Source organism: Nannospalax galili, unplaced genomic scaffold, assembly GCF_000622305.1.
Source record: "Nannospalax galili isolate Female #2095 unplaced genomic scaffold, S.galili_v1.0 scaffold892, whole genome shotgun sequence".
Taxonomy (NCBI): Eukaryota; Metazoa; Chordata; class Mammalia; order Rodentia; family Spalacidae; genus Nannospalax; species Nannospalax galili.
The window spans coordinates 3323194-3337318 of NW_008333311.1; the positions used below are offsets into that span (position 1 = coordinate 3323194).

Consider the following 14125-nt stretch of genomic DNA (forward strand, 5'->3'; position numbering starts at 1 on the left):
ATTTAGAAATCTCCCTGCAACGGGTTTCCCTCCCGTTTTCAATGTTTGTCCTGTCAAAATGTTTACAGGAGACTGCTGGACACTGAAGATGAGCTCAGTGACATCCAGACCGACTCGGTGCCATCGGAAGTCCGGGACTGGTTGGCTTCTACCTTTACTCGGAAAATGGGGATGATGAAAAAGAAACCCGAGGAAAAACCAAAATTTCGAAGCATTGTGCATGCCGTGCAAGCTGGAATTTTTGTGGAAAGGTGAGCAAAACTTTTCATCTCTCAAGATGATAGAACCCGAAAGCCAGCAGATCTGTTCACTACATCAGAGTTCTAAGAGCTTCTATTTTACTTCTCAAGGAAAATGTCAGTTATAAGTATAACTAAAGTTGGTGGGTTTGGGCTTTATGATGAAAAATAGTAAAATACCTGGCCTTAGATGCTTTATTGTTGTTTATATCAGGTTGATGTGGAAACTAGAGCAAAAGGTTTTGAATAATCATTTGAAAATGAACTTTTGTGAACAATGGTTTATAAACAATTCTAAAACATTCATATGTTCCATGATTAATTTTACCTGAATAATATATAACTCATACAATAAATTCTGTATTGGACAGTAAATATCTGTATTTCAAGTCAAGCAGGCTTCTTTTTGCCCTAATAGAAAATAAATTTCTCTTCCCATATTTCTATCATGAGGGGAAGCCTCTAGTCTGTCCACTTTTGAGGACTTTTGTTTTTGTCATTTCTGTCACTGAAACAAGATCTCCTAAAACATGGGAACAGGTCACTGGAGATTCCAGTATTTACACACATTAGTACAACATGATTTCATGATTTTTAAAACAACTTTTAAGGGAAAAAGTTACTCTTCTTCCTATAAAATGTTTAGGATTAAAACGACAATGATACTCAATATAAACACTTCTGACAAAATTGAAAAATAGTGATCATAAATATCTTAGATTAAAAAATTATACTCAAGCATAAGTAAAAATATTACTGAGCTGGGCATGGTGGCTCACACCTTTCCTCCCAGCTCTTGGGAGGTAGAGGCAAGCGAATCTCTGTGAGACCAAGAACAGCCTGGTCTACTAGTGAGTTCTAGACCACCCAGTGCTATACAGAGAAAACGTGTCTTAAAAATAAATAATAAATAAATAAATAAATAAAGCCAGAAGAAACAACAAACAAACAAAAAACCCTGTAGTATTTTAGAAACTAATCAGATTGAGGAACACAATTATTATTATTGTTATTATTATTATTACTATTATTATTATTATGCCAATATCCTTTTTTGAGGAACTAAGTAAGCCAGCTTGGCCTCAAACTCGCAATTCTCTCTGAGTGCTAGGATCACAGGCATCAATCACTATGCTCAGTCTCAGCATATTTTAAGGGAAGTCTGATCATTTTCTATCTTTGATGTAGTAAAACATCAAAACATCATTTCCAACCAAAGAAACAATGGACAGAATGCTTTAATTTTCAAAATGTGAATGAGAAAATGTAAGAATACTATGCCATTAAAAATAAATTAGAACCACAACAATGAAGTTCTAATGGCTCTTTTCATGGAGGTATCACCAAAAATAATACCCAGTGAGTGATTATTCAAGTTACTTTGCAAGCTTCTTGGTCCTATCTAATTGGATTAAATAAAAGAGCACTAAAGATATGCTAGTTAGTTTGGTGTTAAGATACCATTTTCCTTCCTGCTGTGCTTAAACTTATTCTAACTTGTTTGTAGCAAGGAGGAAGGGCTGAAGAGAAGAATGTCTACCATCTAATTTCTTTTGTGTTACAATTGTTGATTTTCCAAGGCATCACATTAGAAACATCTAAATAGTATCTCAGAAAGTCACTGAGTCACAGATGAAGCAGGGTGTTTGATTTGCTGAAGTGATGTGTATATTATTTTCCTTTAGAACTTGGCAAACCGAAAAGCAATTCAAGCTGTAGATAAAATCCAACTGAATTTGCATTTCCATTTGAGACAAGGTTAAAGATTCAGAATTTACCAGGTTGGTAGCCCATGCCTTTCACCCCAGCAGAGACAGAGACAGGCAGATCCCTGTGAGACTGAGTCCAGTCTGGTTTACATAGTGAGTTTCAGGCTAGCTGGGACTATAGGGAGACCCTGTCTCAAAAAAAATATCAGGAGTCATATCTTAACTCAATAAATTTCCATCTTTTCATATGTAACATAAAAATAATCTAACTTCCCAATATAAATATCAAAGCGTACAGAAGGTAATTTATATGAAATTTTAATTATGGTAAATTAATATACTTAGAGTGTTTAGAAATGAAACCTTTTCTATCAGAGTTGAATCTCTATTAGTGATGTATACATCACGAATTTTCAAAAGTAATCATCTTCAGTTCTGAAATTTAGATGACATCTTGAAGTCTTGTTGCTTCCTCCCCAAGGCTTCTCTCGAAAAATTCAATGCCTCAGCAAGACTTGGCAATGATGTACCTAAATGTGCCTTCAATTTGCAGCTAAATTTGTCCTATACTGAAAGTCCAACTCTCCATTCGTTGACAGCAACATGACCAAACCTTTCTAACTGGGCTCCCTTCCTCCTTACCTTCTCCAAACAAATCATTGTACAATGAAGCTATGGAACATAAATTAGTTCCTGTTGCTGTTAAGGCTAACTAATAGTTTTATTAGGGACTTTCTCATTTCTGTGACCACCACATCTGACAGAAACAACTTAAGAGACTAAAAATTTATTTGGTTCAGAGTTTCTGACGCTCTCAGTCCATTGTGGCATGCAAGGCTTGGCAGAGCAGTTCAATTTGCAACACACAAAGGTGTGGACACAAAGGTGACAGAAAGGCCATTGCCAGGTCTGGACTGGCTATAGCCTTCAAAGGCTCATGCCTAGTGACCTACTTCTGCCCATTAAGCCTCTTCTGATATTTCCACAGCCTCTCAAAGTAGAACCATGGGCCTGGGGAATGAATCTTCTACACATGAGCCTGTAGGAGTCCCTTCAAATTCAAACCTTAGGAACAGTATTCCATCCTGGTAACCAGGCCTTGCCCAATCTGGGCTCTTCTGACTTTCCTGTGTTATCTAATACTTTCGTCCTTGACTGATTTCAATTCCAGGAACACTCCTAAACTCTCTCCTGCCTTGGAGCCATGACTCCTGCTGTCCTTTCCTTTAAAATTGACTCTTTGACTCACTGTCCATAGGTGGATGCATTCTTGTCTTCCTGGAGGCCTGTCTTGATTACTAGTGATGTTCCTGCTACTGTATCTCTTCTCCAACCAGTAACCCCTCAATACACTTAGAACTGTTCCCAAGCTAGGAAACTCATTGGTCTCCAAGCTGCCACTGGCCAGGAATCTCTGAGTCATGAAGGAGTTGGGACTAACAGGATTGGCTGGAGGGTGATGAGGATCACTACAGTGATAACAGCTTTCTTCTGCTAGATATTACTAGATTATGTCAGGAATCTATAGCCTGTGCTTGTTACAAGCGATCTTTTAATTCTCCTTTCCCAAAAGAATTCCATTAAGCATTGTTCCAAAGGCCACATAGCTCCTGAATAGCTAACTTGTCACTCAAAGAATATGCTGTCTCTTCTTCCTCATCCTCCACTCCTGTGCCATTAAATCATACTTATTTGATTACCTAATACTTAGAATGTTCCTATTGGCTTTTATATTGAACATGTCCTGTTCATTGCACTTCTGTTTTTCCCATATTTATTTTCTCTGTGAGAATGACAGAAAGTATGTAGATAAAGACTATTTGTTTTTTTTAAACACCACAGCTATCTTTATTGACAGTAATTGCTTTTTGGATCTTTTGTAGTGTGATTGGATCTTTTGTTGCTCTGCAGAACTAGAATAATTATACTTATCTCTAGGGAGCAATTAATAAAAATCTTTTTGTTTGTAATCTGCGCTGAGATCTTTCAATGAAGAACAGTTTTTTGGTTTTTTTTTTTTACTATACTTGATCACCCACATCTTAAAATGATTCATGATCATTTAAAGTAAACATAAAGTTGAAACAGGACAATAAAGTAACAGTGTTTCCATAATGAAATAGGGAGATGCTTTGTCAAGAATGAGTAATTAGAGATGTAACACAGTTTTAATTATGGGTCTTCATGAAGTCAATATTTAAAAGAAAAGCACAGGCTAGAGAGATGGCTCAATGGTTAAGAACATTGGATGCTCTTGCAAAGGACCTTGATTAAATTCCCAGCACCCACATAGCAGCCAATAACTGTCCATAACTCCAGTTCCAGGGGATCCAACGCCCTCTTCTGACTTCCTGGGCATTGCACAGCATGAGTGCACTTATACACATTCAGGCAATATACTTGTACATATGAAATAAAAATAATAAATAAAATATTTTAAAAAATAAAAGGAATGCATAACAAATTACTTGACTTTTATTATCAATTTTTGAAATCATTGCTTTTGCATAGCAACATGTTTTAAATTTTTAATGTAAGAACTGCAAACTTAAAAAATGTTAGTTATGTTTTCATGGTGATTTTTAAAGAAGATGGAAAATATTTTCCAAATGATTGTTTCTTACATTGACTATATTTGTTATACTTAATCAAATTATCATGTTGTTCAGAAATTTCAGAAGAAGTTACAGCAATACAGTCTAAGGACTACAGCTTGTTGTAGACCAATTTGCTATAAAAAATAAGGGGTGTGACTAAAAATAGAGCTATTTCTTTCCAGGATCCTGTGAAGCATCACACATCCTTTAACCTCCAAATAGGAACTGAGTACAGTTTCTCTGTGTTAGACTGGTTTTGTTTTTACTTTATATTCACAGGAATACCCAGAAGGGTTCTCACATTTGATTAATGTCAGTTTAATTACCTGTCAGTAAATAAACAAATTAAAAATAAATACAAATATTTTTGTGTTTATATTATTATGGAAACAGAGAGAACATTGTTTTCTAAGAATAATCTCTTTTTGTGAAACAGGGTGTTATTAGTTACTTTTCTGTTACTGTGATAGAAACACTGACCAAAGCATGGCAAGGTTTAAGAACTCTCTAACCCTGTCCCCAGTGACATGATTCTTCCAGCATAGCCACACCTTCTAAGACCTCCCAAAACTGCCACAATCTGGGGACAAAATGGACAAACACTTGGAGCCTATGGGTGACATTCTCATTCAAACCACCACATTCCACTCCTTGGCCCCTATACACTCATGACCATATAAAATGCAAAATGCATTTAATCCAACCTTAAAAGACCCATAGTCATTATCAGTCTCAATACTATTCAAACCAGTCCAAAGTCTCTTCTGAGACTTGGGGAAATTGTTAATTGTAAAATCAAAAAGTAAAATCAAAGACACATTACATACTCCCAACATACAATGTCACTGAATACACATTACCATTACAAAAGGGAGGAACAGAGGCATAGTGAGGAAATACCAGACCAGAACAAGACTGAAACCAGCAAGGCAAACACGAAATCCAGTAGCTCCATGTCCGACTTCTGGAGCTTTACTTCTAAAGGGCTTAGATGGCTCAGCCTCTCTGGCTTTGCTGCATGCAACATACCTCTCTCTCTCTCTCTCTCTCTCTCTCTCTCTCTCTCTCTCTCTCTCTCGGGCTGGTACCACTCCTTGTATGCAGCTCTTTTTGGCAGGTGTCTCAGCTCTGGCATCATGAATGTCTTCTTGGGGTCTCCACTGGCAACCAGGCTTCAGCTTCACCTTCACAACTTCACAAAATGGCCTATCAGGGCCTTCTTTATTCAGGGGAACCCCTGCATGCTGCCTGGCCTAGGTGGAAACTATGGAGGAAGAACGGGTGACCCCTTCACTCTTTCATTTTTTATGCCTCTAAAGCCCACCAGGTGAACGACACTGACAAGTTTGGCTGAAAGTTTGGGATGGACCCCAGTCTGCTTTATCCATTTTAGAGGCTTTCCTCTTCAGTGGCCCCTGCAGCATTTTCCTTTCACAAGTTGGGCTTAGCTGGGTGTGGTCTTGCCCTGGAGACACTCTCTTCATTGTTTAAGTGCAAATCTCTGGGTCTCATCTTAATCACTTTAATCTCTTTATCAAAGGGATCCTCTCCAGCACAGGTCAACTCCAAAATTTATCTTCCTAGTGCTCTTTTTCAGGCCTAACTGTATATTCTGTATTTCTTTCTGCCCCATTTTCTCTTTTTCACTGTAGATTTGTGAACTATTCATCATTAGTAGCCACACCACCAGTTCTGTGTTAGGCTGCCTTGAAATTTCTTCCACCAGAGAAATTAGTCCATTGCTTTTCAACTTAGCCTCAGGCAAACTTTTTGGATTTGGGCAGAATCTAGCCAGACTCTGTCAAAATATCCCAGTTACTACTTAAGTCCTTATTTCCCTCTGCAACTGTTCTCAGCACTACTTTCTTCCAGACACTTACTAAAATGACCTGTTAAGCTCTGCTTATAGCATTCAACCACTTTTCTAGCCCAAACTTCCAAAGTCTTCTATACCAAAACCCTACATGGTCAGGTTCTTCACAGTTAACAGCCTACTCTTTCACATCAGTTACTGTACTAGTCACTTTTCTGTTGCTGTGATAGAAACACTGACCAAAACAACTTATCAAAGGAATAGTTTATTTAGCTTACCATTCCAAAGGGGCAAGAGGCATGGCAGCAGAGGTGGCTGGAGTAGGAGCAGAAGCTAAGGTCTCACATCTTCAAGCAGGCACAGGAAGCAGAGAGTGAATTGAGATCTGGTAAGGCTTAAGAGTTCCCTAAATCCACCTCTCATAATGTGCTTCCTTCAGCATGGCCACACCTTCTAAGATCTCCCAAAACAGGGCCACCAACTGGGCACAAAATGTCCAAATACTTGGAGCCTACAGGGGACATTCAAACCATCATACAAGGTCTCTGTATAGCCCCAAATAACCTTTCTTAAGGTTATTGGATGACAATTTGAACAATCTTAAGTAATTTTTGGCAGTATAATCTTTCACAGTATCCTTAACAACATAAAGTAGTGTAATTTCTGATGGTGCTCTCCGTTTTCTTCCATTGGTATCCATTTTTAATCAATAAACAATGCCAATAAAATCTAAAAGAAATATGTTCATGATATTCACCTTCCAATCTAAAACTCTGAATGATGACGTGGCCTGTGACAAGTGTGGCTTCACGTAGAAAGCACAGTCTACCTATTAATTGCATGAAGTGCAGGGAAGAGGGTTGCAGGGAGTTGACAAATGCTATTAGCCCTGTCAAGCAGATAAGCTGTGGTGTAGTTATTACTGTTGTCCAAGTAGGAGTCTGTAACTATGCTGGATGGTGAGGAAGACAAGATCTGTCCTTTCCTTTATATCTGAGAAATAGCTGAAAACTGTGAACAGATGAATTTTATATGTATACTTGCTTTTGTCATTTTAGGATGTACAGGAAAAGCTACCACATGGTCGGTTTGGCATATCCCGCAGCTGTCATAGTGACACTAAAGGTAAAATAATTTCAATTGTTTTTCTTTGTGAAATAACTGCTTAAATTATTTCTCTTCAAGTGGCTTAGAGAAAAGTAAGATCAGGTCTTAGCTCAGCCTATATATTACAGTGTAAAAATTATTTTAACCACTTATATAATGTTAAGTATCCTAAACCATGACTCTCAATAGAGTTAAATGACATTTGACTTGTGCTAATCAATGGTATCAATAGTTTGTGTGTGTGCATGCATGAAAGCCTGGTCTTTTTCTCCAAGCTTTACTTAGCTGTATTTTGAATTCCATTTCAAGAAAACACTTATTATATTATAATTACAATTATTATTATGCATTAAAAATATTTAGTCTATGTTTATATGATAAAATTATAAAGAAGAAAATTATTTAAGATCTTATGTCTGAGAAAATCTAAAATACAAAATAAAATTGATACAGAAACAACAAAACTCACTTAGCCTGTCTTGTCTCTGACTTCCCTTGGAACTGCCCTGATCCAGACTGCCCTGTCCTGAGGTGTGATTGCAGTCTGTGTGAGTCAGAAATGACTAGACCTGACAGTCTGAATGGGGAAACTGTTGGCTTACCTGTCTGCAGTTAGCATGTGTGAGACACATGTGCACCTTTACATATTCTTTCTACAAGGAGTGTTGTAGACTCGTCATTCTAAAGTCCATTCTTTTTATCTCTTAATCTGGTTGTGAATACTCAACTTTGTCTCCTAAAAATACTTCATGATGACTTTCTTATATTATCTAAAGTTTCTTGGCTTGCTTTATTTCTGATTTTTATTCTTCTTTCCTATTTTAAATGTATATTTTCATTTCATTTTTTTCTTTTTTTCTTTTTTAACTTCTTGGTACAGAGTCGCCTTGTTGCCTCAGCTGGCCTGGAGCTCACTATGTAGACCAGGCTAGCCTTGATCTCACAGAGATCCACCTGTCTACCTGTCTCTTCCTCCTGAATGCTGGGATTAAAGGTGTGCACTACCACACCCATCCTTATTGAATTTGTTTTTTCTTTGTGGCTGCACAGTAGATTTAAAAGCTATTGATTTTAAAAGACAATTCATTTTTATTGATGTTTTAAATATTTATGTTTCTAAAACTATAACAAAGAGAACTGTAAAGCTGGAATATCACATTCCAATATATTTTAATTTCTTCTCCATTTTAAGAGATTTTTTTACCTTCTTTATTTTCTACAACTGTGTGAAAGAAAATTAGTTTTATTTTGCTTACTTTAAAATTCATGACTTAAAAACTAGTTAAAATATTTTGGTATAAGAATGTAACAGCTTTTTAAATGTGGTATAGTAAAGCCATATGAACTATAAGATTGGAAGAATAAATAAATATCCCCAAATAATGAATATTTTAGTTAATGCATTTTCTGAGAACTTTATTGTCAGTCTGACAGCATGGGGGTCAAGCATATGCTGCAGTTCACAAATGGCAATCATCATTGTTTATGAAACTCCCTGAGAACTGGAAAGCTGTCCATTTTCTCAGTGGGAGACCTTGAGTTGGAACTGTAATGAATAGCCTTAAAAGTATGAACTAATTCTCCCTTGTTGGCTTTGGAATTTGATAAAAGATTCGTTGACCTCCTTTGAGCTTTACTGGTGGTAAAAAAAATCCTTCTAAGAGAACTATTAGAAAAGATTTGTAATTCACAAAGAGATAAAACAAATGCTTAGAGATCATATTGGAACCAAATGGAGGGAATTTAATAAGTAAACCAAGATAGATTTCATTGGTGTTCAAGTCCAAGTGATTAAAAGTATTACTTGAGGGGATCAGTGGCAAGTTGGTTCAATAATAAAGGAGCTTGCTGTAAAAGCCTATTAACCTGAGTTCAATTTTCAGAACCCACATAAAGATGGAAAGGGAGAACTGACTCCACAATGTTGTCCACTGGCCTCCACACACACCAACATACGCACGAGCCCACAGACCTATCATACACACACACACACACACACACACACACACACAGAGAGAGAGAGAGAGAGAGAGAGAGAGAGAGAGAGAGAGATAAATAAACATTTTAAAGTATCATTGGAGACTTTTACTATTATTTTTCATAGGAATCATTTAAAAAAATCTCCATTGGGTCTTTGATTTAGTTTCAGCATCTCATAGCACATTAAGTGGGACTTTATAGTAATGTTAAAATAAATGAATAAAATGCTAAACAGTGTCTACATACATGCAAAATTAATGCATTACTTTAAGGTTGTCCACTTACTATCCAAAACTAAATCTGCCGTGTGTGTGTGTGTACCAGGCCTTCTTTTGTGACAGCTAGGATCAGCTTTAGAATAGAATACATCATTAGATTTTATTCCAGCAAAACCATGAGGCAACTGAAGTGCTCAGTGGTCAACTGGTCCTACTTACTGCTCCTCTGCCACTACTAGGGGCTACTTCCCCAGGTGACCTGCTTTCCTAGAGACCTGCCTGTGTCTCTAGAGAACTGCATGAAATGACAAAATGACTAACATCCTCCTCAATCAAAATATCTTCTTCTTTTTCTCACCACCTGTCTCTAGAGAAAAGTATCAACAAGTCAGCCTCAGTTCCATGGGTGGTGATGAGGCAGTCTGTACTCTGATTCCTTCTGGTATTTGCATCCTAAAAGAAGGCAGATAATATCAATGATTTAAACTAAATTACTAACTCCTAAGCTGAAATATCAAGTAAAGAAGCCAATGGGTGGGATGAGTTGGAAATAAAAATCAGGACTATCTTCTATCCCTCGATTGACATCACCCCCTACACCAGCAATCCTACCTTAAAATGGAGCCATTCTGAGAAATGATTTATGGCAGGAAGCTGAAGAGAGCAAAATTGAAGGCAGCGTGAGAGTGTGATCAAGTTTATTACATCAGTTTCATAACCTTGGGACCTGGGGCAGGGTTAATCTTACTGCTGTATTAAGCATGATAGCCTCACTTCTGTGGCCCTGTCATATCAGACTTTGATAAAACGTAGCTTGACATGTTGAGCTGCAGGATTCCCTGCAGCATGCACAATGCTTAATTTCTTAAATAATTTTCTATAATAAGCAACAAAATTACATACTACTGTCACCTAAAGTATTTACTCTTTTTTTTTCTGCAGGATGTTGATAAATGGTCTTTTGATGTATTTGCCCTGAATGAAGCAAGTGGAGAGCATAGCCTGAAGTTTATGATTTATGAACTGTTTACCAGATATGATCTTATCAACCGCTTCAAGGTCAGGAGCTTCAGCAACAGTGAGATGCTCAGAGACTCCATTATTTGAATAAGAATGAAAATACAGAACACAGTGTCATTGATCAATGTACTTAGAGTGACTTAGCAGGTCACAGATTAGGGGACTGAGCTCACCCTACAATGAAACCATTCCCATCTCACTGACTTGTCTGTACATCTACCTTGTGTGCATAAGACCAGGATACTTTACCCCAACAAGATACAAGATCTCCTGGACCCTTTGCACAATACTCCTAATGGGATTGAAAGCTACATCTTGAAGAAACACAGTCAATTCCCAGAGTGCCTATAGCAGAAAATGATCCTTTCTTTTCCTTATTTTGAGTGATGGTCTTTTAATGTAGCCCAGGTTACCCTTGAATTGCAATACAGCCCAGGCTGGTCTGGAACTATCTTCCTGACTCAGCCACTAGAGTGCCAAGATTTCAGTAGTACACCACCACATCTGACTTTTTGGAAGCTTTCCTTGTATTGAAGGAACAAATCTCAATTTCATTTGGAAGCATCTAAGTGACAACTTTGATCCAGGTTTCTTAGCAATCTGTGGGCTGTACATTTCACACCCTGAGGGATCATAGCATAGCTAGAAAGTACTGGGAGATACTTTTTATACCCTATGGTGTTACAGAGAGGAAAACTAGAACTCACTGATTATAATTAGACCGTTAATGCACTTTTAAGAACTAGCCTTCTTACTTGACTCTGGAAGATTAAAAAAAAAATTCAGAGCTTCATGGTATGGGTTATTCTGTTTAAGTTAATACTTAAGGTTCAAATCCCTCCAGACCTGAAAGCTAATATATCAAGAATATATCTAACCACACTGAGCTTGAAATTACTGTCTACACGTGACTCACTAATATGTTGCATTTCCAAACATTGTGCTTATGTTGTAGAGTGTAACACTTTGGGCCAAAATATAATCATAAACATTGCCTTCCACAGATTCCTGTTTCTTGCCTAATTGCCTTTGCAGAAGCTTTAGAACTTGGTTACAGCAAGTACAAAAATCCGTATCATAATTTGATTCATGCAGCTGACGTCACTCAAACTGTGCATTACATAATGCTTCATACAGGTATCATGGTAAGAAAACCTTTATAACTGAAGTGTGTTAGTGTGAAACAAAGCCCAATCCTCTAAGTTCCTCTTGTCTTTTTAATTCCATGGATGTATTATATGCAATAATTGGGACTTTGCAAATTATTTATAAAACACATTCATCAGAAAATATTTTAACTTCATGAGAGGAAACGTGCTTCCACTTCAAGGTAAATTTGAATATATTAAATACATTGGTTTTCCAAAATTTGAACTGCAAAACTTTTTTCTTTGTAAGTTATTTATTCTTACAGGAATCAACCAAAAAATAAAATTAACAAAATAAAATAATACAAAAAGTGACTGACAGAAAACGTCTTCCGAATCAGTTAAGAATAGCTGCTCTTTCTGCATACATTGTTTGCAGCTCACCTAGCTTTGCGAGTGTTTTCTCTTGTACTTACATTGCTAATCATGGTCAAATCCTCACAGAGTTTGGGGGAAATTATTCATATGAACTTTTCCAAATGTTCTTTTCTGTCTTTATACCAAATCAACAAATGACTAAACAAAGGATTCAATGATGAAAACACTAGCATAGCAGTAATGGAGCATGTTCTAGTTCTTCATTACTCTGACCAATACCAACTTGGGGAGGAAAGGGTTTATTCAGCTTACATCTCCCAGGTCACAGTTCATCAGGGAGCCCAAGGTAGAAACTCAGGGCAGAAACCTGGAAGCAGGAGCTGGAGCACAGGCCATGGAGGAATGCTGCTTACTGGCTTGCTCTCCTGGCCCCTGCTCAGCCTGCTTTCTTATGCAACACAGGCCTACCTGCCCAGGGGTGGCACCACCCACAGTGGGCTGGGCCCTCCCACATCACTCAACAATCAAGAAGGTGCCCCACAGGCAGGGCCACAGGCCAGTCCAATGGAAGCAATTCCCCAATTGAGGCTCCCTCAACCCAGGTGTGTCAAGTTGACACTAAAGCTATCCAGTACAATTGACCCCTTGTCAACTTGACACACACATCACTATTAAACCATAACCTTTCCAATTCTTGTCCCCAAGACACAATATTAACATTAATATCACAACATAAGACAGTACAACCTTAAAAGTCCCACAGTCTTTAAAAAATCCAAACACTTAAAAGCCCATCATCTCTTTTAAAAGTCTCTTAACTGTGGGCTTCTGTAAAATCCAAAACAAGTGCTGTCTTATTTCAAAGGGAAGAATTGGGCACACCTAAGCAAAACCGAAGTCCAGCAAAGTAGCTCAAGGCTGGGCATCTGGGATTCACTCACGATCTTCTGGGCTCCATGGGGTTCTGGCAGCTCTGCTTCTTTGACTCTGCCATCCACAGCACACACTGCTTGTCTTGAAGACCCAGGCAAGCTCCATTCCACACCTGCTGCTGCCCTTAGTGGTCATCCCATGGTCCTGACATGTCCAAAAAGCTGGAGTCTCCACTGAATCTGAGACTACACCTTCACCAATGGCCTCTTCTTGCCTCTTGGGGTGCAAAGGCCTCAGATTCTCTCCATGACCCTTTCAATCCTGGGGTCTTCACTGCAACTGAAGCTGCACTTTCACCTATGGCCTTTCCTGACGTCTCACAGGGCCAAGCCTCAGCTGCACTCTGTGATCTCTTCACGCTTTCAACGGCAGAACCATGCAGGAGACTCTTACACGTTACCAAGTCCTGATTCCAGCTAGAGATGGAGGTTTGGGTCCCTTCCATGTGCTGATCCTGAGGAAATACCTCCCAGAAGATTTCACTACAGTGATGCTGGTCTCTTGTTACTTACAGCTGATTTTTCAGCCCCAGCTAACCAGCATCAATTGTCCCAGTAAAGCAAAGGTTTTACTTCAGGTTCTGGTCTCTTCTTAATCACAGCTGATTCTTCAGCCCAAGCCAACAGATTCTCAATTCAAAATCTCACACAAAGAGCCCTGATAGTCTCTACTTCCCTATGAAGCTTCACAAGCCAGGCCTCCATCGTCCACAACTCTTTCAGCCTAACTCTTCCAAGCTCCACAGCAACAAAATCTGAGCATGCAATGGCTTTTCCAGCCCAAAGTTCCAAACACTTCCACAGTCCTCCCCAAAACACCAAGGTCAGGTCTGTCACAGCAATACCCCACTCTCTGGTACCAATTTCTGTCCTAGTTTGTTCTTCATTGCTGTGACAAAATACTCTGACCAATACCAACTTGGGGAGGAAAGGGTTTATTCAGCTTACATATCCCGGGTCACAGTTCATCAGGGAGCCCAAGGTAGAAACTCAGGGCAGAAACCTGGAAGCAGGAGCTGGAGCACAGGCCATGGAGGAATGCTG

The 14125-nt window shown here is 38.4% G+C and overlaps 1 protein-coding gene across 6 annotated transcripts in view; it reads left to right on the forward strand.

The window, feature by feature from the left end:
• Pde1a (phosphodiesterase 1A) overlaps positions 1-14125 on the forward strand; it is a 405541-nt gene that overhangs the window by 329629 nt on the left and 61787 nt on the right. For all 6 annotated transcript variants that reach the window (XM_008827946.3, XM_008827948.3, XM_029561050.1 and 3 more), the window contains 4 exons: positions 69-251; positions 7417-7483; positions 10606-10722; positions 11688-11828. In XM_008827946.3, the coding sequence (XP_008826168.1) occupies positions 69-251; positions 7417-7483; positions 10606-10722; positions 11688-11828 (508 nt within the window). The remainder of the gene's footprint in view (positions 1-68; positions 252-7416; positions 7484-10605; positions 10723-11687; positions 11829-14125) is intronic.